The sequence below is a fragment of the Hypanus sabinus genome, chromosome 9, assembly GCF_030144855.1.
Source record: "Hypanus sabinus isolate sHypSab1 chromosome 9, sHypSab1.hap1, whole genome shotgun sequence".
Classification (NCBI taxonomy): domain Eukaryota; kingdom Metazoa; phylum Chordata; class Chondrichthyes; order Myliobatiformes; family Dasyatidae; genus Hypanus; species Hypanus sabinus.
The window spans coordinates 154,589,771-154,614,277 of record NC_082714.1 but is presented as its reverse complement, the minus strand read 5'-3'; the positions used below and the strand labels follow the sequence as shown (position 1 = coordinate 154,614,277).

The window sequence follows — 24,507 nt, the reverse complement described above, 5'->3', positions numbered from 1 at the left end:
GACAAGGGAGTCGCGTAGTGAACGAACCCAGCAGAAAGCAGAAAGAGGGAAAGATGTGATTGGTAGTGGGATCCTGTTGGAGGTGGTGGAAGTTCACAAGTTTTTCCGTAACTTCCGGCCCGAAACGTCGACAGTGCTTCTCCTTATAGATGCTGCCTGGCCTGTGTGTTCCACCAGCATTTTGTGTGTGTTTGGTGGATAAGACACCTGGACCAGATGGACTACATCCCAGAGTTCTGAAAGACATTGCTGAAGAGATAACAGATGCATTGGTCATGATCTTTCAACAATCACTTGATTCTGGCATGGTCCCAGGAGGACTGGAAAATTGAAAATATCACTCTACTCTTTAAGAAGGGAAGGGAAAAGAAAGGAAATTATAGGCCAGTTAGCCTCTGTGGTTGGGAAAGTGTTGCAGTCTATTATTAAGGATGAGGTTTCAGGGTACTTGGAGACTAATGATAAAATAAGTCAAAGTCAGCATGGTTTCTGTAAAGGGAAATCTTGCCTGACAAATGTGTTAGAGTTCTTCAAGTAATAAGCGTGGTAGACAAAAGAGAGTTAGTGCATGGCATTTACTTAGATATTCAGAAGGCATTTGATAAGGTGCCACACATGAGGCTGCTTAACAAGATAAAACACTACGGCAGTACAGGAAAGATACTGGCATGGATAGAGTAATGGCTGACAAGCAGGCAGCAGTGAGTGGGAATAAAGGGGGCCTTTTCTGGTTTGCTGCCAGTGACTAGTGGTGTTCCTCAGGGGTCAGTATTGAGACCACTACTTTTCACATTGTTTGTCAATGATTTGGATAATGGAATTGAAGGCTTTGTGGCAAAGATTTTGATGATATGAAGATAGGTGGAGGGGTAGGTAGTACCGAGGAAGCAATGCAATTGCAGCAGGACATAGACAAGTTGGAAGATTGAGCAAAGAAGTGGCAGATGGAATACAGTGTTGGGAAATGTAGGATAGTGCATTTTGGTAAAAGGAACAATAGTGCTATCTAAATGGGGAGAAGGTTCAAACATCAGAGGAGTCCTTGTGCAAGATTTCCAGAAGGTTAATTCACAGGTTGAGTCTGTGGTAAAGAAGGCAAATGCAATGTTGGCATTTATTTTAAGGGGAATAGAATATAAAAGCAAGGAGATAATGCTGAGCCTTTATAAGATACTAGTCAAGCCACACTTGGAGTGTCGTCAACATTTTTGGGAATCGTTTCTCAGAAAGGATGTGTTGTCATTGGAGAGAGTCGAGCGGAGGTTCATGAGGATGTTTCTAGGAATGACGGGGTTATGAAGAACATATGAAGAACATTTGGCAGCTTTGGGCCTGAACTTACTGGAATTCAGAAGAATGCGTGGGGATCTCATTGAAACCTACCGAATGTTGAAAGGACTAGATAGGGTGGACGCAGAGAGGACGTTTCCTATGGTGGTGGTATCCAGACTAGAAAGCACAGCCTCAAAACCGAGGCGTGACCTTTCAGAACAAAGGTAAAGAGGAATTTTTTTAGCTGGAGTATAGTGAGTCTGTGGGATGCTCTGCCACAGACTGCGGTGGAGGCTAAGTCCGTGCATTTATTTAAGGCAGAAGTTGATCATTTACTGATCAGAGAGGGCATCAAAGAATATGGTGAGGAGGCAGGTGTATGCGGTTGAATGGGATCAGCTATGATGGAATGGCAGAGCAGACTCAATCGGCTTAATGGCCTAATACTGCTCCTATGTCTTATGGACTGATGGTCTTAAGCTGCCTGACCTGTTAAAAGTTTTCCAGCACTTCTGTTATTATTTCAGATTTCTAGCATCTGCAGTTTTTTTTAAACTGACTTTCTTCAATCATCTTAGAAAGTTTAATGTCCTATCACAAATCATCAGCATCATCCTGTGCTGTGTCACATGATGTTGGCAGTCATGGTCTTCCCATAACCTCCGTTGATACCCCTGTCCCCCCCTTACCCCATCTCTATCTATAATTTTAGTCTGTCTCTCTTCCCCCCTCACTATAATCTCCCCCCAGCCCTACCTTTCTTTCTCTTTTATTTCCCATAATTCTCCACCTTCCCCCAGCCCATTTCCCTTCAGCCTATCACTTCCCAGCTCTCTACTTCATCCCTCCCCCCACTTCTCATCCCCCCCTCAACCATCCCATGTTACTTTACTCCTGATGAAGGGTTTCAGCCCAAAACGTTGTCACTACCTCCTTCCACAGATGCTGTCTGGCCTGCTGAGTTCTGCCAGCATTTTGTGTTTTTATTTATTTCTAGCATCTGCAGATTCACTTGTGTTGCCTTTCCATAACCTTGATTGTTCTTGGAAAATTTTACGACAGAATTGGTTTGCCACTGCCTTCTTCTGGGCAGTGTCTCTACAATGCACCGGCTGCTCATATGACCATCCACCACCTGCTCCCATGGCTTCACATGACCCTGATCAGGGGGCTAAGCAGGTGCTATACCTTGCCCAAGGGTGACCTGCAGGCTAGCAGATGGAAGGAGCACCGTACCCCTCCTTTGGTCGAGATATATTTCAACCCTGCCACCTTCACAAATGGAGGTGATTAAAATGTCTTTAATTGTTTGACCCAATTTGTTTAGCTACACTCAGCGGTCACTTTGTTAGTTACCTCCTGTACCCAATAGAGTGGCCACTGAGCGTGTGTTCATGGTCTTCTGCTGCTGTAGTCCATCCACTTCAAGGTTCAACATGTTATACATTCAGAGATGCTCTTCTCAAGTCAAGTCAACTGTCATTTCGACCATAACTGCTGGTACAGTGCATAGTAAAAATGAGACGATGTTTTTCAGGACACAGTACAAAAAACTAGCCTGAACTACGTAATAATTAAAAAAACAACACAGAGAAAGCTACACTATACTACAGACCTACACTGGACAGCGTAAAGTGCACAAAAACAGTGCAGGCATTACAATAAATAATAAACAGGACAGTAGGGTAAGGTGTCAGTCCAGGCTCTGGGTATTGAGGAGTCTGATAGCTTGGGGGAAAAAACTGTTACATAGTCTGGTCGTGAGAGCCAGAAAGCTTCGGAGCCTTTTCTCAGACGGCAGGAGGTAATGCATGGTTATTTAACTTAATGGATACTCCATTAAATCTCCCCAAATCATAAGACTGGAGAAATAAGCCAGTTCCAAAGGAATGCTTAACCAAACAGAAGCCGGGGGCCTGTCTCTGTCTGCAACGCTCTTTCTCAATGGTCCTTCAGTGCTGGTCGCTACTTCAGCCTGAAGTGGGCACTGGGTTTCTAAAGAAACAGACTGAGCTATTCTACAAGCTATTCTTTTACACCCGGGGTGCCCAGAACCAGAAACTGGTGCCACAGCAGGCAAACCAGCCAACGGGAAAGAGCAGCCAATGAATGACTGACACAGCAGAAGCAGCTTATGACCGGTTAATAAGCTAACCCCCTACATGACACTGTTGCCTTCCTGTCAGCTTGAACCAGTCTGGCCATTCTCCTCTGACCGCTCTCGTTTACAAAACATTTTCGCCCACAGAACTGCAACTCACTGGATGTTTTTCACACCATTCTCTGCAAATTCTAGAGACTGTTGTGTGTGAAAATCCCAGGAGTGTCTAAGACCAGAGGACACAGATTTAGAAAAGTGGGACGTCTATTGAGAATGGAGATGAGGAGGCATTTCTTCAGCCAGAAAGTGGGGAATCTGGGTAATTCTTTGCCACAGGAAGCTGTGGAGGCCAAATCTTTATGTGTATTTAAGGCAGAAGTTGATAGGTTCTTGATTGGTCAGGGCATGATTGGATTTGGGGAGAAGGCAGGAGATTGGGGCTGAGAGGAAAATTGGATCAGCCATGATGAAATGGCAGAGCAAAATTGATGGTCCAAATGGCCTAATGCTGCTCTTAGATCTTATGGTCTTCTAGTGATCAACTTTTTCTGAGACACTCAATCCATCCTGTCAAGTACCAATAAGCACTGCCTGGTCAAAGTCACTTAGATCACATTTCTTCCCCATTCTGACCTTTCTCTTGAACCTCTTGGCCATGTCCACATGCTTTTATACACTGAGTTGCTGCCACGTGATTGGCTGATTAGATATTTCATTATCAAGCATGTGTAGAAGTGTAATACACACAAAATGCTGGAGGAACTCAGCAGCTAAGGCAGCATCCATGGACAAGAGAACAGTTGACATCTCGGGCTGAGACCTTTCATCTGTGGCTTAATAAAGTGGCCACTAAGTAACAGTTAAACCAAAATGAGACCACATACCTTATCATCTTCTCTGTCACCTCATTTGTTGTGGAATCGAAGGAAGGGTCTCCGAGACTGCTTGCAAGAGCTAAGGCTATTTTCAATGTCTAGAGAAAAGAAATCGATGAAGTACTGATGTGAATAGGCAATAAATATAATGTATATCTTTATGATAGCAAGCACACAGGATCATCAACTAGATGCATCTTGAAACAGAAAGGTAAAAGTTAAGTGCTCCTCACTACACTTATCGGTACAAGTTATTCAGGCATACAAAGTGCTGAAGGAACCCTGGCAGCATCTATATTCGTTTGTTATGTGCTGTGTTGTATAACGTGGGTGATCATGGTCTTGAGCATGATTGATGTTGGCAGATTTTTCTATAGAAGTGCTTTGCCATTGTCTTCTTCTAGCCAGAGTCTTTACAAGACGGGTGACCCCAGCCATTATCAATACCCTTCAGAGATTGTCTGCCTGGTGTCAGTGGTCGAATAACCAGGACTTGTGATATGTACCAGCTGCTCATATAACCACCCATCACCTGCTCCCATGGCTCCACGTGACTCTGATCGGGGGCTATGCAGGTGCTACATCTTGGGTGACCTGCAGGCTAGCAGAGGGAAGGAGCACCTTACACCTCCTTTGGTGGAGATGTAGCTCCAACCTGCCACCTAAGCAAAGACCTGGACCTGCTGCAATTTGCTATTGCCATAATAGAGCTACAGCAGATTCAATCTTACTGGCTTTCAACTCACACTTGGATCACCTGGACAGTAGCGGTACCACGTCAGGCCTTTACTCAGTTTTCAATACAATCATACCCTCAGTTCTAATCAACAAGCTCCAAAATCTGGGCCTCTGAACCTCCCTTGGCAACTGGATTCTTGACCTCCTCACTGGGAGACCACAGTCTGTGAGGATTAGAAACAACACTTCCTCGCTGACAGTGAACACTGGCTCAAGGAGGTGCTCAAGGAAGTGCTTAGCCCACTGCTCAAACACCAAATATAAGTTTTCCAATTACGCAACTATTGTTGACAGAATTTCAGATGGTGACGAGGAGGTGTACAGGAGTAAGACAGATCAGATGGTTCAGTGATATTACAGCAACAACCTTGCACTCAACATTAGTTAGACCAAGGAACTGATTGTGGACTTCAGAAAAGGTAAATCAAGGGAACACACACCAGTCCTCATTATGGATCAGAAGTGGAAAGGGTGAGTAGTTTCAAGTTCTGGGTGTCAACATTTCTGAGGATCTATCCTGGTGCCCAACATATTGATGCAGTTACAAAGGACGCATGACAGCAGCTATATTTCATTAAGAGTTTGAGGAAAATTGGTATGTCACCAAAGACTGTTGCAAATTTCTACAGATGTAGAGTGGAGAGCATTCTAACTGGTTGCATCACAGTCTGGTTTGGAGGAGCCAATGCATAGGAGTGGGAAAAAAGCTGCAGAAATTATAAACTCAGCCATCATATAAACTCCATCATGGGCACTAACTACACTCCCCTGCATCAAAGACATCTTCAAAATGCGACGCCTCAAAAAAAATGGTATCCATCATTAAGGACCGCCACCATCCAGGACATGCCCTCTTCTCATTGCTATCATCGAGGAGATACAAGAACCTGAAAACACACACTCAATGTCTCAGGAACAGTGTCTTCCACTTTGCCAACTGATTTCTAAAAGGACAATGAACCCGTGAACACTACCCCAGTATTTTTCCCTCTCTTTTTGCACTACTTATTTAAGTTAATACTTACGCAGTACAGTACAAAAGTCTGAGGCACATATATAGAGCTAGGATGCCCAATAGTTTTACTCAGTGCTGTAGATTGGTTAAAATAGGGAGGTGATTGGAAAATGGAAATCAGAGTACTTGGCTTTGTATTAGCTCAGTAGTATTAAGTGTTATTTGGTAACTGGAAAGACATAACATACAGTACTGTGCAAAAGTCTTATGCACCTTAGCTATATACTGTATATGCGCTTCAATCTTTTGCAGAATTCTGTAGGTACATATAGTAATTTATTATGTATATGCATTGTACTGGTGCCACAAAGCAAAAAATTTCATTAAATATGCCAGGGATATTCTGATTCTGACCCCATCCCTACCTATGTAGAACTCTGCAGGACCTACCTTGGGTCCGCTGGTTACCCCAGAACCCACGAAACTGGAGTAGGAGCAAGCCAGCTTCAATCCCAAAGGACCTCCTAAAAAGATCATCTTACACACAGTTGGTAAGTCCTACCTCTGTGAGTAAGTGGTAGGTCAGATTCCTGGATGCCTGGGCTGTTATGTTAAAGCCTTCCAAAATGTTGAGAGCAGCAATGAGTGCGGGTCCCGTATGCGGGGGCGGAGCAGTGAGCACGAAACGACCTGCAAAACACCAGAAAATAACAGCTACCTTTCACTAAAACAACACACACAACGTGGTAGAGGAACTCAATAGGTCAGGCAGCACCCTGGAAATTTCGGGCCAAGACCTTTCATCAAGAATGAAGCACCGGTGGGCAGGTTGTAAGTGAGTAAGTTGTTCAATTTTCCATTCAGTCGTCACTTTATTAGGTTAACTTGCTCATTAATAGAAACATCTAATCAGCCAATCATGTGGCAGCAACTCAATGCATAAAAGCATGAAGACATGGTTCAGTAATTGTTCAGGCCAGACAACAGAATGGAGAAGAAATGTGATCTAAGTGACTTTGATTGTGGAATGATTGTTGATGCCACAGGGGGATCGTTTGAGTATCTCAGGAACTGCTAATTTGCTGGGATTATCATGCACAACAGTCTCAAAATTTACAGAGACTGGTGTGAAAAAAATGTCAGTGAGTGGCAGTTCTGTGGTTGAAAATGCCTTGTTAATGACAGAGGTCAGAGGAGAATGGCCAGACTGGGTCAAATAAACAGGAAGGTGACAGCAACTCAAATAGGTTACAACAGAGGTGGGCAGCAGAGCATCTCTGAATGCACAACACGTCAAACTTTAACCATGGGCTACAGCAGAAGACCACAAATATACACTCAGTGGCCACTTTATAGGTTACAGGAGGTAACTAAAAAGTGGCTACTAGTAAATTGAATTGAATTAATTTTATTACTTATATCCTTTATATACATGAGGAGTAAAAATCTTTGCATTATGTCTCTGTCTAAATGTGCAATGTACAATTATAGTAATATATAATAAATATTATGTACACCAGGACAGTCAATATAACAGAGATACAATTCTATCAGCATGAGTTAATCAGTCTGATGGTCTGCTGGAAGCAGCTGTCCCAGAGCCTATTAGCCCTGGCTTTTATACTGCGGTACCAATTCCCCGATGTTAGCAGCTGGAACAGTTTGTGGTTGGGGTCCCCAATGATCCTTCGGGCTCTTTATACACACCTGTCTTTGTAAATGTCCTGAATAGTGGGAAGTTCACATCTACTGGTGCGCTGGGCTGTCCGCACCACTCTCTGCAGAGTCCTGCGATTGAGGAAAGTACAGTTCCCATACCAGGCAGTGATGCAGCCAGTCAGGGTGCTCTCAATTGTGCCCCTATAGAAAGCTGTTGGGATTTGGGGACCCATACCAAACTTTTTCAACATTCTGAGGTGTGAGTGGCGGTATTGTGGCTTTTTCACCACACAGCCAGGATGTACAGACCATGTGAGGTCCTCGGTGATGTTTATGCCAAGGAACTTAAAGCTGTTCACCCTCTCAACCCCAGATCCATTGATGTCGATAGGGGTTAGCCTGTCTCCATTCCCCCTGTAATCCACAACCAGCTCCTTTGTTTTTGCAGCATTGAGGGAGAAGTTGTTTTCTTGACACCACTGTGTCAGGGTGATGATTTCCTTTCTGTAGGCTGCCTCATTATTATTTGAGATAAACCAATCAGTGTAGTGTCCCCAGCAAATTTAATTAGCAGATTGAAGCTGAGGGTGGTGACACAGTCATGGGTAAACAGAGAGTAAAGGTGGGGGCTTAGTACACAGCTGTATGGGGCACCTGTGTTGAGGGTCAGAGGGGCAGAGGTAAGGGAGCCTTACCTACTACTGGCGATCTGACAGGAAGTCCAGGATCCAGCTACTCAGGGCAGGGTGAGGGCCGAGCTCTCTGAGTTTCTTGTCGAGCCTGGAGAGGATTATGGTGTTGAATGCCAAACTGTAGTCGAAGAACAGCATTCTCACATAAGCATCCCTCTTCTCCAGATGCGTAAAGGCAGTGTACAGAGCTGCGACTATTGTGTCATCTGTTGATCGGCTGTATCGGTAGGCAAATTGCATGGGGTATGGGGTGTCAGGGAGAGGTAGTACCTCTGGTGGCGAAACGTGTCACATCCTTTTCAGGCGGTTTGTCCATCTTTAGTCCCCACCTGTGGCTCATCATAGCGGCCACACCCCGGCCAACAGCTTTGACAAGCCAGCTAAACCAGGTGAGGGTAGCTGACGGGTCTCAAACCCTCGGTGAGATAGGGAGTTGTCTACCTCAGCATGTGAAGACAGACTCTGGTGGATTGAGTGGATGAGACCAACGGTCAAGAAGGCGGTCTCTGCAAACGTCGTGGAACGCGTAGAGCACGACAAGACACACAAGACGTCCTGGTCATCCACTGCACCTAGTCCTATCTCCAGCCGTCTCGACTCTTGTCTTGCCACTGGATCCAGATGGGAATTGGGAAGAGAGAGTGAAGCTGCGTAGTTCTCCCTCACTTAAATCCAAATCAAATTCTAGTCTCGACACCATCTTCATCTAAAAACACACCTGCCAGTTGTGCTGTGCACATCCTGAGGACTCGCCCTAGGATGCTGTCTGGTATCCATTTTACTGATAACTAAGAGTAGAAACATTTGGTGGTGAATAATTAAACTGAATTTAGAACATAGAGCAGTGCAGCACAGCACAGACTCTTCAGCCCACGTTATTGTGCCAACCCTGTGACCTACTCCAAGATCAATCTAACCCATCCCTCCCACATTGCCTTCCACTTTTCTTTCATCCATGTGCCAATTTATCCTGCTTTTGTTGATCAGGGGATACTTGAGCGATCCCCTATATTGTCAGGTGCACACCAGTGTTGTAACTGTACAGGAGCAGCTTGGCTAAACGTGCGGCCAGTTCTGGGCCTCAGGTCTTCAGCATTAAGCCTGTCTACTCGGGGGGTTGTCACCTTGTCGTAATGGAGAAGCTTGCGAGTTCCACAGATCCCCACAGTGATGCTTTCTGCAGTTTAGCCATCTAGCATTTAGCTCCTGGTAAGGACACCCACGGTGGCAAGGTCAAGAAGGAGGTTCCAGACAAAGAGCGATCCAAGCAAGACCTCAACGGTGGAGCTGGAGGAAGATGATGATGCGTCACAGCAGTGAGGGTGGGGGAAGGCTGCAGCAGTAAAGGGTCCTCAGTCATCTTGCATTCCACGTCACTGGACCCTGACCTAACCTGTCAAGGATTGTGTAGTGGCTGCCTGTGTATTAATAGTTCAAGTTTAATTGTCATGCAACAGTACATGAATACACATGAGCACTGCCAAATGAAACAGTGTTACTCTGGGGCCAAAGTGCAAGACACAGTACTGACAGTCACACACAGCACAAGGCACATATAGCATGTGTAAGAGAGCAAGCACGTACAAGATATCAGTAAAGTACAGTCACACACACACACAAAGTCCATGAATGCTGTGGCTGTCCACAGTCCAACGCTGAGTGAACACTGGGGGCAGCACCAACTCCAGCGTGGGTACCATGCCACACCGCCCCCAGCACTGCGGTGGAGCACAAGAAACCATTTTGTCTGAAAGCGTAACGGCTTGGAATGGCAACTGCTCTGCACATGGCCGCAAGAAGCTGCAGAGAGCAGTGAGCACATCTCAGCAATTCATAGGAACCAGCCACCCCCTCTATGGACTACACTTCTCTGTGCCTTAGCAAAGCAGAGACCTCTTCCACCCCAGACACCCTCTCTCCTCCTCTCTCCCAATGGGCAATAAACACAAAAGCCTGAAAGCACATACTCCAGGCTCAAGAGGAGCTTCTAACCCATTGTTATCCAACTCTTGTAAGGCAAGATGGACTCCTGACCTCACAGTCTACATAATTGTGATCTTAAACGTGCCCAGGAAGTCAATGGTATCGAGTCCGAACTGGCATTTGGCGGGGTTGATTGTAAGACCGTACTCACTCAGTCGGGGGCAGAGTTGACGGAGGTGGGACAGATGCTCCTGACGACTGCTGCTGGCTATGAGGATGTCATCCAAATAGATGAACGCGAAGTCCAGGTCCCGTCCCACCGCGTCCATTAACCGCTGGAACATCTGTGCGGCATTCTTCAGGCCGAACGGCATGCGGAGGAACTCAAAAAGGCCAAACGGGGTGATGAGAGCCGTTTTGGGGACGTCGTCAGGATGCATCGGGATTTGATGGTACCCTCGGACGAGGTCTACCTTGGAGAAGATCCGTGCGCCGTGCAGGTTTGCTGCAAAGTCCTGAATGTGCGGCACAGGGTAGCGGTCCGGTGTGGTAGCCTCGTTCAGCCTGCGGTAGTCGCCGCACGGTCTCCAGCCTCCCGTCGCTTTGGGCACCATGTGCAGGGGGGAGGCCCATGGGCTGTCGGACCGCCGGATGATCCCCAATTCCTCCATCCTCTGGAACTCCTCCTTCGCCAGTCGGAGCTTGTCAGGGGGAAGCCGCCGAGCGTGGGCGTGGAGGGGTGGTCCCTGGGTCGGGATGTGGTGCTGTACGCCGTGTCGGGGCATGGCCGCCGTGAACTGCGGTGCCAGAACCAATGGGAAATCCGCCAGGGCCCTGGTGAAGTTGTTGTCGGACAGCGTGATGGAGCCGAGGTGAGGGGCTGGCAACTGGGCTGCACCCAGGGAGAACGTCTGAAAGGTCTCGGCGTGTACCAGTCTCTTCCTGGGCAGGTCGACCAGTAGGCTATGAGCCCACAAAAAATCCGCACCCAGAAGCGGTTGGGCTACGGCGGCCAGTGTGAAGTCCCACGTGAACTGGCTGGAGCCGAACTGTAGCTGCACCTGACGGGTGCCATAGGTCCTTACTGTGCTGCCATTCACGGCCCTCAGGGGGGGACCCAGTGCCCTGCTGTGGGTGTCGTAACTCGTCGGAGGTAAAACGCTGATCTCAGCCCCAGTATCGACCAAAAACCGGCGTCCCGACCTTCTATCCCACACATACAGGAGGCTATCCCGATGGCCAGCCGCCGTAGCCATCAGCGGCGGCTGGCCCTGGCGTTTCCCGGGAACTTGCAGGGCGGGCGACAACGGCGGGCTTCTGCGCCCCACCCCTGGTGGTAGAAGCACCAGTGTTCATTGGGCCGGGGGTTGGCAGGCTCTGATGCCGGGACTGGACTGGTTTGCTGCCGGGAGCGTGGCTGGGAGATCTGTGCGATGGACCTTTTTGGCGTTCCACAGCAAGTCTGCCCGGGCTGCCACCTTCCGGGGGTCACTGAAATCTGCGTCGGACAGCAGCAGGCGTATGTCCTTGGGCAGCTGCTCCAGGAATGCCTGCTCAAACATGAGGCAGGGTGTGTGTCCGTCGGCGAGAGACAACATCTCATTCATTAAAGCCGATGGAGGTCTGTCGCCCAAGCCATCCAGGTGCAGTAAACGGGCAGCCCGCTCGCGCCGTGAGAGTCCAAAAGTCCTGAGGAGCAGGGCTTTGAATTCCGTGTACTTGCCGTCTGCCGGGGGCGACTGTACGAACTCCACGACCTGGGCCGCTGTGTCCTGGTCGAGGGAGCTCACCACGTAGTAGTAGCGGGTGTCTTCTGAGGTGATCCGGCGAACGTGGAATTGGGCTTCGGCTTGCTGGAACCATAGGCTCGGTCGCTGTGTCCAGAAACCCGGCAGTTTCAACGAAACCGCATGAACAGAGGCGGCGTCGGTCATTTCTGGTCCAAAAATCGTTTGGACCGTTGGGGGTCACCAATTGTAGCGGTGTGCTACACGCAGCACTAAAATTACAACACGGAGTCGGTAACTGCAGTCGAAGGAAAAACTTTATTCGAAATCCTCAGCCTCACTTTTAAGCCTCCCTCAACCTGCCCCCCGTGGCGCAGAGGCTCCAAAGCTCTGTGCTCGCAAACCCCCGTAGGCTATCTAATTGTGAGCCGGTTCGGATGTGCCAGGAAATGGGTCGCCACATTACTACCATTTTTTATTATTTCTGTTTTTGCACTATTTTTAATTTAACTATATATATATATATTTACTGTAATTCTGTTTTTTTCCTATATTATCATGTATTGCATTGTATCGCTGCCGCTAGGTTACCAAATTTCATGGTGATACACTGATGATATTAATTCTGATTCTGATTCTGACATTCCAAGGATGTACGGATTAGAGTTAGTAAATTGTGGGCATGTGATGCTGGAGCTAGAAGCATGGTAACACCTGCAGACTGTCCCCTGCACATCCTCGGATTGTTTCGGTCACTTTAGCCAACAATGCAATACATGATACACTGTAGGTTTCGATGTATTTGTGACAAATAAAACTCATCTTTAATAAAGCTATTATTTAAGGAAGGTGCTGTTCCCAGGTTTTCTCATGTTGGTAGGATTTGGGAAGATGCAATAATTCCCACCTCACCTCTCAGACTAGCAAGCAGAGATCAATGCATACCTTGGTACGATCCTTCAATTGGCTTCTCAACAATCACGCTGTAGTTAGCAAAATCCTCGGCAGTGAGGACTCCACCTTTACTCCGAACCTACAACGAAAGAAGGGATGAGTCAATGTTAACCTCTTCAGAAGGTCCATATTCCTGACATGACTATTTGCTGTCTGTACAATTGTTGAATCGTCAGGAATAAATTATTAGAAATGACCTCTCATGAATTGCTAGGGTATCCAGAGAAACCATGAAGCTTATTGGTCGATTGGTAAATTGGTTTATGATTGTCACATGCACCAAGGGCCAGTGAAAGAACTTTTTTCCATTCCATCCATACAGATCGTTTCATCACATCAGTACATCTAGGTAGTACCAGGGAAAATCAGTAACAGAATATGGAATGTGGTTTTACAGTTACAAAGAAAGTGCAGTGCAGATAGACAATGGGGTGCAAAGACCACAATGAGGTAACTTGTGAGGCTAGGGGTCCGTCTTATCGTTCAAGAGGTCTTACCACAGCATGATAGAAACTGAGGCAACACACATAAAATACTGGAGGAACTCAGCAGGCCAGGCAGCTTCTATGGAAATGAACTGATAGAAGCTGTCCTTGAGCCTGGTGATATGTACTTTCAGGATTTTCTATCATCTGCCTGATGGGAGGAAAGAAGATAGAGAAAGAAGAGAAAATGTCTGGGGTGGGGGGGGAGGGGTCTTTGATTGCCTTGCCGAGGCAGTGGGAAGTGTCGGCATTCCGTGAGGGGAGACTGGTTTTTGTGATGTGCTTATTGGTTACATTATCATAGACCTAATGATGGAGATCAGTCTCCTAGCTTCCACATTTTGCTTCAGTCCATTGGAATACATTTTGTACAATCCCCATATCAGGATATTCCCAAAATAGGCAAATGGTCATCTTCAGGTAACTGAGTCACAAAGTTTAAACAGTTTCAAATTTTAATTACCATCGCAGAGAACTGAGAAGACCAAATGATTGTTTTGACAAACTTAACTCTTTACCTCAGAAACCATTTCTTCGGTAATATTCCCGGTGTAAAATGCTGAAGCACCCTCCGTGCCAATCGCATTCAAAGTGGCTGCCAGATCTAAGCGTTTCATGAAAGAGCCTGGCTGCAGTGGTTGCCCATATGGCAGGAAGATTTCACGGAAAATCTCCGACATGTTTTTGTCCTTTACTTGATCAATTGCTTTAGCTAGAATCATGGAAGCCACAAGAATGTTAGTCTGCAGGTAAATAATTAAATATCAACTTTAAAATATTCCAGCCGAAAATGGCACATTTTATTTATAGCCCAGAAAAAGAATGACATAGTAAGATTTTAAATTTTCTTACAACCTTTATAAATATATAGCTGGGAATGAACTACTGTCAAGTTATTGCGGCTCACTTGATTAGCTCATTAAACTGGTTAATTGTTAAACTGAACAGTTGGAACTACTGTATGTCTTCCATTCTTGCCTTATAATTATTCTTTGCTATCTCATCTACTCGCTTCTGTTTGTCAGAAGCAAGGTTGGGAGTGTATAATTGCAATATAATATTTACTAGACTTGTTTGTTCCTTCATTTCCATAGCAACGTTTACCCATGACATCACTAAACCCATCCATCAGATCAACAGTGCTTTGCTCTGAACTTTCCTGCTGCCTTGCGTGGCTAGCTAATTCTGGCCTGCACAGTCAGCAGCCTGCTTAAAGTCTTAATGCCTTTGATAATCTCCAAGTCTGATTGAGAACCAGACCCCACATTCAAGATGGGCGGCAGGGCAACGTAACGGTTAGTGTAACGCTGTCACAGCGCCAGGTTCAGTTACGCCGCTCCCTGTGACCGTGTGGGTTTCCTCCGGGTGCTCCAGTTTCCTGACGTTCTAATGACATACAGGTCAGTAGGTCAATTGGTCAACTGGGCAGTGCAGGCTTGATGGGCCACAGGGGCCTGTTACCAAGCTGCATCTTTAAATAAAGAAAGGTTCTGTGTTTTCTGCAGACTCTGAGGAATAAAAAGATAAGGGAGTAGTTATATAGAGTAGGCCCTTCAGACCTTTTCTGCCAAACAATAAGGTCATAGCTGGTCTTCTACGTCAATCCCTCGATATCTATAATATCCAGAAATCAGATCTCAGTTTTGGAAGCAGTTGGATATGAATCCTCCACAGCCCTGAGGGGTAAAAGCTTCCAAAATTTCATGACCCTTTGAGGGCATTCATATCACCTTAGAGCAGCTCTTTGCATCTCCTGACAGAAGTCTGCTTCAACCGTTCCGTATCTTGTGAAATATTGTCACCTCTCCAAGCCTCTTTTGTGGACTGAACTTTATTCAAAGCCTTTTATCTATTAGATGCTCAAGTCACTCTGCACCCAGGAGAGATGGATCTCCTGCCCTCTGTTCCAGCAGCCTGTTGTACTGAATCTCACACTGGAAGAACAGAAGTCATACCTACCAAGCTCCTGAGTGATGTTAAAACCTTCCTGCGCAAATTTTGATGCTGAAGACATTAACTCAGACCAGGAGATTCTGAGGAAAGCAAGAAGTAACAGTGAGGTAAAATGCACAGGACATACATTTTCCATAGTTATTAGCCAGCACTTCCCAATGTAAATCGCCATGTCAACTGAGGCGCTATGGTAGTGGAACTCTTGGCATAATACTACTATAGCGCAAGCAACCTGGGTTCGATTCCCACCGCTGTCTATAAGGAGTTTGTACATTCTCCCTGTGACTGCGTGGGTTCTCACCAAGTGCTCTGATTTCCTCCCACAGTCCAAAGACATTTAGGTTAATAGGTTAATTGGTCACTTGGGTGTATATAGAAGGCGTGGGCTTGTTGGACAAGAAAGGTCTGTTACAAAGAGCAAGTCTCTCAAGAGAAACACAATGAAACCTAAATGACTCTTGTAAAACTGAATTAACTAATTCAGATGCTCTAAAATCCTTGGCACCTTACACTTGCTGGTGCCCCACACAGGCCGGAGGAGCTCATTACAGTGTCAGGGGTGCTGGTACATAGGGACATTTAAGACATTCTTAGATAGGCACATGGATGAGTGAAAAATGGGAGGCTATGTGGGAGGGGAGGGTTAGATTGATCTTGGAGTAGGATAAAAGGCGGCTCGACATTGTGGGCCGAAAAGCCTGGACTTTGAGTAATGCTCTATGTTCTCCCAGGAGAAACCCACATGGTTGCAGGTAGAACGTGCAAACTGCACATAGACAGCACTTGAGATTAGGATTTGGTGTAACATTTACCTGCCATAGAGTTGGTGGGCCTGGTGAAATCCTCGTATCATACCTGGGATAGCTACCAAGAGACCAGGCTGCACAAACAGGGAAATAAGATATTACAATGGAGTTCTTTCAGTTCTAATCCTCCTCTGCGAAACATTTTTCCACGTAAAACGGAGGGCAGAGCACCGTTGCCCTCGGACAATTCTTAAAGAGGAATCAACAACTTTTAGTTTCTGCAACAAGAGGTAAAACTTTGGTGCTGGAATTGGCTTAGAATTTTCACAAATACAAAATGCCAGAGGAATTCAGCAGGCCAGGCAACAACTATGGAAAGGAATAAAGAGTCAATGTTTCAGTCCTCGTGAAGGGTCTTGGCCAGTAGCACTGAATGTTTATTCTCCTCCATAGATGTTACCTGACTTGAAGTCTTCTCCCAGGAGGGAGAGGGGGAGAGAGAAGGGGGAAAGAAGGAGAGTGAGGGAGGGAGAGAGGGAAGGAGAGAGAGGGAGAGAGAGGGAGAGAGAGGGAGAGGGGGAGAGAGGGGGAGAGGGAGAGAGGGGGAGAGAGAGAGAGGGGAGAGAGAGAGAGGGGGAGAGAGGGGGAGAGAGGGGGAGAGAGGGGGACAGAGAGAGGGAGAGAGTGAGTGTGTGAGTGTGTGAGTGTGTGTGTGTGTGTGTGTGTGTGTGTGTGTGTGTGTGTGTGTGTGTGTGTGTGTGTGTGTGTGTGTGTGTGTGTGTGTGTGTGTGTGTGTGTGAGTGAGTGAGTGAGTGAGTGAGTGAGAGACTCTGGAATTCCAGCATCTGCAGAATGTGATTATTGTCACATCCACAGCAAAAAAAATCAGTTTTGAAAAGCCAAGGAGACAACGTGGCCACTGAAACATGCAGCAGGGATTGGTAATTTTGCTCAAGAAGAATGGAGGACCATGAATTGCAAACAAGATTGAAGTACAAACTCAAGGCTTCAAACAGAAGTCAATATTTATCATGAGCTATATGTATTTCTTCAAATTTCTGACAATGAATAAAATCATTAACACAACAAATTCAGCAGTTACTGGAAATCTTGAGCAACAAACATAAAATGCTACAGAAACTCAGCAGGTCAGGGAGCATCTCTGGAAAGGAATAAACATAAACATAAAACAGTCCTTCTTCAGGACTGGAAAATTTCTCTCTAAAAGCCTGGCTTGCTATACATTTCTGTGATTTTGTATTTTATTTCAGATCTCAAACATCTGCAGCATTCTGCCTTTGGAGGGCAAGCCAGGTGCAGACAGCACGACTAACCTTGTCCTCCCAGCCATGTGCGAGCATCTGTTCCTCGGCCTCTCCTGGAGCCGTTTCCCTGAAGTCAAAGATGGAGCTTTCATTCTTCCTGATATCATGAACTAACATGACTCCACCCCTGGGAGAAAAGACATCAACCTTCAGAAGCCGCCGTTACCGCAACACACACAAAATGCTGGAGGAACTCAGCAGGTCAGGCTGCATCAGTGGAGGGGAATAAACAGCCAATGTTTTCGGGCTGAGATCCTTTATCAGGATATCTTTACTGCACGTTTGTTATAGGCAAAAAGGTGAGTACCTGAACATATTTCAAGTTTCTGCGTTGTCAAGGTAACAGACATGGACGACTTTCAGGTATTTTTTCACCTGTCAACATTTGTTAGCAGTGCTCCCACAGAAGGGAGTATACTCTATTCTGGTATGACATTGTTCCTTAAACTGATACAAAAAGGACATCCACTTCTATAGCTCAAAGTCGTTTACTGTCAAATATACAAGTGAATGTATGCTCAGGTATAATGGAAAAGCTTGCAGCAGCATCTAGTCACTTAACATCAGATACAAACACTCACAAGAAAAAAAGTGTACACAATCTTTACAAGTTAGAACAAAAAGCAATTCCATTGTAGTGCAAAGGGGTCTGAGGTACTGATTAAGGTTGTGCCACTTGGTCCAAGAACCAACTTTGAGGCTTTATAAGGCACTAGTGAGGCCTCACATGGAGCATTGTGAGCAATTTGGGCCCCTCATCTCAGAATGGGTGTGCTTGACATTGGAGAGGGTTCAAAGAAGATTCATGAAAAAGATTCCAGGACTGAAAGCTTATCATATGGGGAGTGTTTGATGGCTCTGGGCCGGTACTCACTGGAATTCAGAAGAATGGGAGCAGGATCTAATTGAAACCTGAACACCAGAATGTTGAAAGGCCTCGATAGAGTGAATGTTTCCTATGGTGGGGGAGCCTAAGACCAGAGGATACAGCCTCAGAATAGAGAGGTAGGGAGATGAGGAAGGGAGATGAGGAAGAATTTCTTTAGGCAGAGTCTGGTGAATCTGTGGAATTCATTGCCACAGGCAGCTGTGAAGGCCAAGTCACTGGGTATATTTAAGGCAGATGTTGATAGATTCTTGATTAGTCAGGGCATGAAGGGATAAGGGGAGAAGGCAAGGAAGAGATTGGGGTGGAGAGAGAAATTGATCAGCCATGATGAAATGGCAGAGCAGGTTCGATGGGCCAAATGGCCCGATTCTGCCCCTATAACTTATGGGCTTATGGTCTAAGAAACAAGTGGTTGAAGGGAAGCAGCTGCTGTTGTATCTGTACAACAGAGGAACAGGGCCTTCGTCCCACGATATTGTCTCCAACTAATTAAATCTGGTCAAACTGGAAGATTTCACGGCCTGGATAATGACAGATGTCACCTTCTTGAGGCAGTGCTTCATGTAGATATTTCTAATGGTAGGCCAGTTATCTCAGAGATGTACAGTTGGCCCTCCTTATCCGCGAATTCCGTATGCACGAGTTCAACCAACTGCGAATCACAAAAACCCGTACGTGCTCTTGTTGTTCGAGCATGTGCAGACTTTTTTTTCTTGTCATTATTCCCTAAACAATGCAGTATAACAACCATTTTGCATAGCATTTACATTGTATTAGGTATTATAAATAACCTAGAGATGATTTAAAGTATACGGGAAGATGTGCGTGGGTTATCGTGGATCGGGATTGAAAAAATAGGAAGTTCTCTTACTAAGTAAGTTAGAACAGGTACATCCGGTATTATTTAACATCAGTTAGTCAAAAGTTTGTCTTAGTACATGGTATATATTTTACCTTTCTATGCATATAAAACACTTAAGAATGTATGTTTCAGCGCCGGGCTTGGGAACAGAAGTTCTCGGGACTCGGGACAGATCGTTCCCGAGTGCGCTCTCCACTGTGCCGGGTTGATGTGGAGGATCAAAAACCCAAAACCCAATAATTAAACCACTGCTTTGCTTACTAATAATTGTAGCTTTCATCGGGGCAGAGCCTTTCTCACTTTATCTTTTAAAATTGCTCCGATCGTTGACTGACATAGCCTAACGCGTTTCCAATGACCGACGGCATTTCACCTCTTTTCGATCGCTTTATTATTTCCACTTTATTTTCAATTGTGATTGTGATTATTTTCATGAACAGAAACACGACACATTCAGAGCTCTGGCGCCGGGTCCTAATGTCCACCGCACTGAGACAGGTTCAATAAGGTCTGGGGTTCTGCTGGGCCCTAAGGTCCACCAGATTGAAACAGGTTGAATAAGGGACTTGAACATCTGTGAATTTTGGAATCCGCGAGGGGTCCTGGAACCAATCCCCCGCGGATAAGGAGGGCCAACTGTACTGGGTTGTGGCCACTACTCTCTGCATCTTCTAATGGTCCTGAACATTTGCATTGGCATACCAGACCTTGATGCAACCAGTCTGAATTCTTTCCACAGTACAGTTCAGTTGCATGCTAAACCTCCTCAGCCTCCTCAGAGAAGAGAAAGATAACACTGTTCCCCTGTGAATGCCCCAGAATTTAAAGCTCCTGACTCTTTCCACTGCTGAACACCAAAGTTGTTTCTCTATGCCACTACTGAAAAAAGTAACATCGTTCTGCCATTTACATTAAACTACTGTTTTGGCATGAACAAAGTCACCACAGGGACACTGATGCTAATGGATATTTTAGTGTTTTTTTCCCCAACAAAATCGAGCAGCAATATCATATTGAGACACTCTTGGAAGAAGAGGCCTCTCAACACAATATTACATGCCATTTTTATCTGCTAAAGATCAAAGGTAACAGCAGGACAATTCTATGGTTATAATGTATCTACAATGCTTCTTTTGGATTACATATAGTTCTCAGACACATCCTTCTTCACACTCACACGCCAATCACCCAAAATGAATGTGACCCTCTCTCTGGATTCATGTGGACATCAATTGAATGGGTGTTTCCTGGTCCGTAATCAACCTCAATCTGCAGCTCCAGGGAGGCTTTTGTTCAGAGCTGCATTTTAAGTTTGATCTACAATCCGCATTCAAATCTGAAGACCGATTGCTGCTGAAATTAATATTTGCCATCTAACCCAGCTTTAGAATACAACCCAACACTGGCCTGTTTGTGCTGAGCTGGAATGGAAGAGGGAATTTCACATTAAATGTTTACAACACAACTTTGCAAAGTTCCTTTTAAAGACATATAGCCCTCTCTGTAGAACAACAATTCTGCAAAAGAGTAGGAGTACTTCTGTTACTGACGCACAACACCACCTACCCTCCAATTCCAGAGCTGTGGGGATGGATAATCCCGAGGCATAACGCAGACACAATAGATGCATCCACTGAAGAGCCTCCACGATTCAGTATTTCAGTACCAACTGCAGAGCAATGGGCCACGTCTGTAACCACTGCTCCTTGGTGAAAGATCTGCACAGAAAATAAGATGAACATGGAGTCACAGATACAAAACTTCCTTTGTTTCTTAAGACTTTTTACAAACTTTGCCAAATCTGGTAGATTCTTGATGAACATAATGGTGAAAAATGTCCTAAATACATCCTGACTAGTATGCAGTAAGAATGGCAAAATTTATATTTTGTTTTGGATCCCCTCATGTCCAGAGGTCTTCTCCCTTATGACTATATGTGGCAGCAGTTGAATTTCACAACAATGAGAAATCCGTGGCACGGAAGACGGCCAGTGAATACATCATATCTACATGGCTGGAAGGCTGTTGCTGGATCTAATCACCTTCAAGCTCAGGGCTTGAAACTCCATTGGGTGATCCACGTACGTGTTAAATGTGGAGGTTGTTTCTACTTCTACTTATTCCAAGATTAGACTCTCACCCCACATTGTGGGAAAAGATTTCTTCTAATCCTTCTTAAATCCATTCCCTTCTCCCTCGCTTGACCACACTTCTAAGAGAATGAAAACCCTCCTTTTAAACTCAGTACTCACACCCTTTCTACTGTTCCTCCATTTGCTCCAATCAGGCTAAGAGCACATGGTGGTACCATGTTACTGGATGAGCATCCAGAAATGTGGACCATCTGGAAACAGTTCAAATCCCGTGAACAGCAGTTGGAGAATTTAAATTCAAGGAATTTAATTCTGTGGCGCTGTATGCAGTGGCTCTGCTGGATTCAATCCTGACCTGGGATGCTGTCTATGTGGAGTTTGCTGGTTCTCCCTGTCAGTGTATGAATTTCATCCAAGTGCTCCTGATTTTACCTGCATCCAAAAGTCACGCAGCTTCAGAGGTTAAATCGTCCTTTGAATTTAAGTGAATGGTATGATGTAAAGAATGGACTGCAAGACCCTACAGAGGACAGTAAAACAAAATGCCAAGAGGATTACCGGGGTCTCCCTCTCCCCATTTGTGACATTTAGATAAAGGATCCCTACTGCCTGTCCCACAATCTCTATAACCCACTGCCATCGGGGAGGTGGTACAGGAACATCAGGGTTGCTAAACTGGGTAACAGCTTCTTTCTTCAGGCTGTGAGACTACTGAATACCCTGCCACCACTGAGGTCTTGTCACTAGGACAGTGTGCTGTTTATTCTATACTCTACTCTGCCTGTGCAGCACATTACATGCACTTTGAATTAGGTTTCACTAACATTTTTGGGGTAATATTTCACTTTATGTGCTGTGTGTGATATATGTTTTGTGGTCCGGAGGGGCATTGTTTTGTTTGCTTTTTATATATGCACTGACAGATAATAATAAATTGAATTTGAACTTGATGTTAGGGGAATTGATGGAATGTAGGGGAAATTGGATTATTATAGGATTAGTGTAAATGTATGGCTGGTGGCTGGCATGGACTCAGTGGGCCGAAGGACCTGTTTCCATGCTGTATCGCTCTGTGAGCTATGAATTAAATCAATACGGAATAAACACATCAGTATCAATAATAGTGACTGTAGGTTGTTGTGGAAAACTCAGCTAATGCCCAAGGTTCTTTTGGGAATGAAGATTTACCATTGTGAAGCAGTCTGGCCCATATGTGACTCCAGACTGACTCCCAGCAGGCCACTTGGTTCAGAGCCTAAGCAATGAATGCCGGCCTCTCCTATGATACCCACATCCTGTGTACAAATGAGATTTTACAAAATCCTGTGCTGTTGGGTGTTGCCCCCCAGTGTCCACTCAGCAGAAAACAAGCTACACTGTGTTCGACTTCAGACTGCCGCAATATTCATGGACTAAGGGACTTGGATACTTTTTTTAATGTGACTGTATTTTACTGCATTCTTATATGCGCTCTGTGTTGTTCTGACTATTGGTACTATGTTTTGAACCCTGGTCCCAGAGTAAAACTGTTTCATTTTGCTGCTAAACTTCAACCCTAATTGTCCTCTTGGGTTGAAACAACCAAAAACAATACTTCGAGAGAGAACATGGGAGCTTGTCTCCGTTGGTATCTTATCGGATACTGAACCCTCAACATTAGCCAGTTGAATTAAGCTATGCTGCTGCTTGTGGGACTTTTCTGTGTACAAATTGTCTACCATAATTGCATCAGAACTAATATATTTGACTGGCTAATTAGCACGTCCAAATCGTGAAAACTGCTTGATCAATCGCAATGGAGAGTTTTTGTTTCGTGGTTAAGAATGAATAGACACCTGTGGGTCTCCAAAGTATATCTGCAAAATCAAGGCGATGGTGACTCCGATTGCAAACGTTAAACAGGCAGTGATGATGATAGTCAAGCCATCCTGGCGACAGGCGCAGTCACCAGAAAACGGGTCCTTGTTTGTCACTCGAAGTGGCGATATCTCCTGACTGCCCATCTCAGAGGAGGAGGAGGGCAGGCGTTGCAGGCGGGCTGTTTTCAGGAACAGGTCAGGATCTACGGGAGAAAAGAGCAAGTAGACAGTTGTTTTTTCTTATTATTTTATATTTAGAGATACAGTGTGTTAACCTGTGCCAACCAACTGGCAGGGGTGTTCAAAGACATTTCCAGATTCTCACTGCCACAGTCAGAAGTTCCCACCTGCTTCAGAAGGGTAACAATCATACTAGTGCCCAAGAAGGGCAGGGTGAGCTGCCTCAATCACTATCATCCAGTAGCACTCACAGCCACGGTGATGAAGTGCTTTGAGAGGTTACGGCTAAAATTAACTCCTGCCTCAACAAGGACCTGCACACACTGCCAAATGTCCACAACGGATGTGACCGCATTGGTTCTTCATGCAGCTTTGGATCGCCCAGAAAATACAAGTACCTACGTCAAGATGCTGTTTATTGACTACAGCTTGACGTTTAACACCATCTATCCTACAGTTCTGAATGAAAAGGTCCAGAACCCAGGCTTCAGTATCTCGCTCTGCAACTGGATCGTCAACTTCCTAACCAGATTGGAAATTAACATCTCCACCTTGCTGACAATCAACACTGGCGCACCTCAGGGATGTGTGCTTAGCCCTTCGCTGTATGCTCTCTACACCCATGAGTGTGTGGCTAGGCACAGCTGAAATGCCATGCATAATTTTGGCAGAGTTTCAGACGGTGATGAGAGAGCATAGAGGGTAAGATATATCCAGCTAGTTGAGTGGTATTGCAGCAACAACCTTGCACTCACTATCAGTGAGACCAAAGACCTAAATGTGGACTTCAGAAAGGGTAAGATGAGGCAACACACTCCAATCCTCACTGAGGAATCAGAAGGGAAGGGAGTGAACAATTTTAAGTTCCTGGGTGTCAACATCTCTGAGGATCTATCCTGGGCGAACATACTGATGCAGCTACAAAGAAGGCACAACAGTGGCTCTGTTTTATTAGGAGTTTGAGACGATTTCGTACATCACCAAAAACACTTACAAATTTCGACAGATGTACCATGGAGAGCATTCTAACTGGCTGCATCGCCATCTGGTATGCGAGGGGTTGGGGGAGGGTGCTACTGCACTGGATGGGAGCAACCTGCAGAGATTTATAAACTCACTCAGCTCCATCATGGGCTCTAGCCTCCATAGCATCCAGGACACCTTCAAGAAGCGATGCCTCAAAAAGGCGGCATCCATCATTAAGGACTTCCATCACCCA

At 45.6% G+C, this 24,507-nt stretch overlaps 2 protein-coding genes across 3 annotated transcripts in view; one reads left to right on the top strand and one right to left on the bottom strand.

The window, feature by feature from the left end:
- Positions 1-24,507, top strand: part of LOC132399922 (uncharacterized) — a 259,665-nt gene that overhangs the window by 16,221 nt on the left and 218,937 nt on the right. The gene's annotated exons all lie outside the window — the stretch shown is intronic.
- The window catches only part of LOC132399917 (glutathione hydrolase 7), a 93,491-nt gene that overhangs the window by 32,470 nt on the left and 36,514 nt on the right, over positions 1-24,507 (bottom strand). For both annotated transcript variants that reach the window (XM_059980837.1, XM_059980835.1), the window contains exons 3-11: positions 23,085-23,311; positions 20,723-20,874; positions 17,415-17,532; positions 16,147-16,214; positions 15,341-15,414; positions 13,900-14,093; positions 12,888-12,975; positions 6,504-6,631; positions 4,258-4,346 (exon numbers count right to left, since the gene is read on the bottom strand). In XM_059980837.1, coding sequence (XP_059836820.1) covers positions 4,258-4,346; positions 6,504-6,631; positions 12,888-12,975; positions 13,900-14,093; positions 15,341-15,414; positions 16,147-16,214; positions 17,415-17,532; positions 20,723-20,874; positions 23,085-23,311 — 1,138 coding nt within the window. The remainder of the gene's footprint in view (positions 1-4,257; positions 4,347-6,503; positions 6,632-12,887; positions 12,976-13,899; positions 14,094-15,340; positions 15,415-16,146; positions 16,215-17,414; positions 17,533-20,722; positions 20,875-23,084; positions 23,312-24,507) is intronic.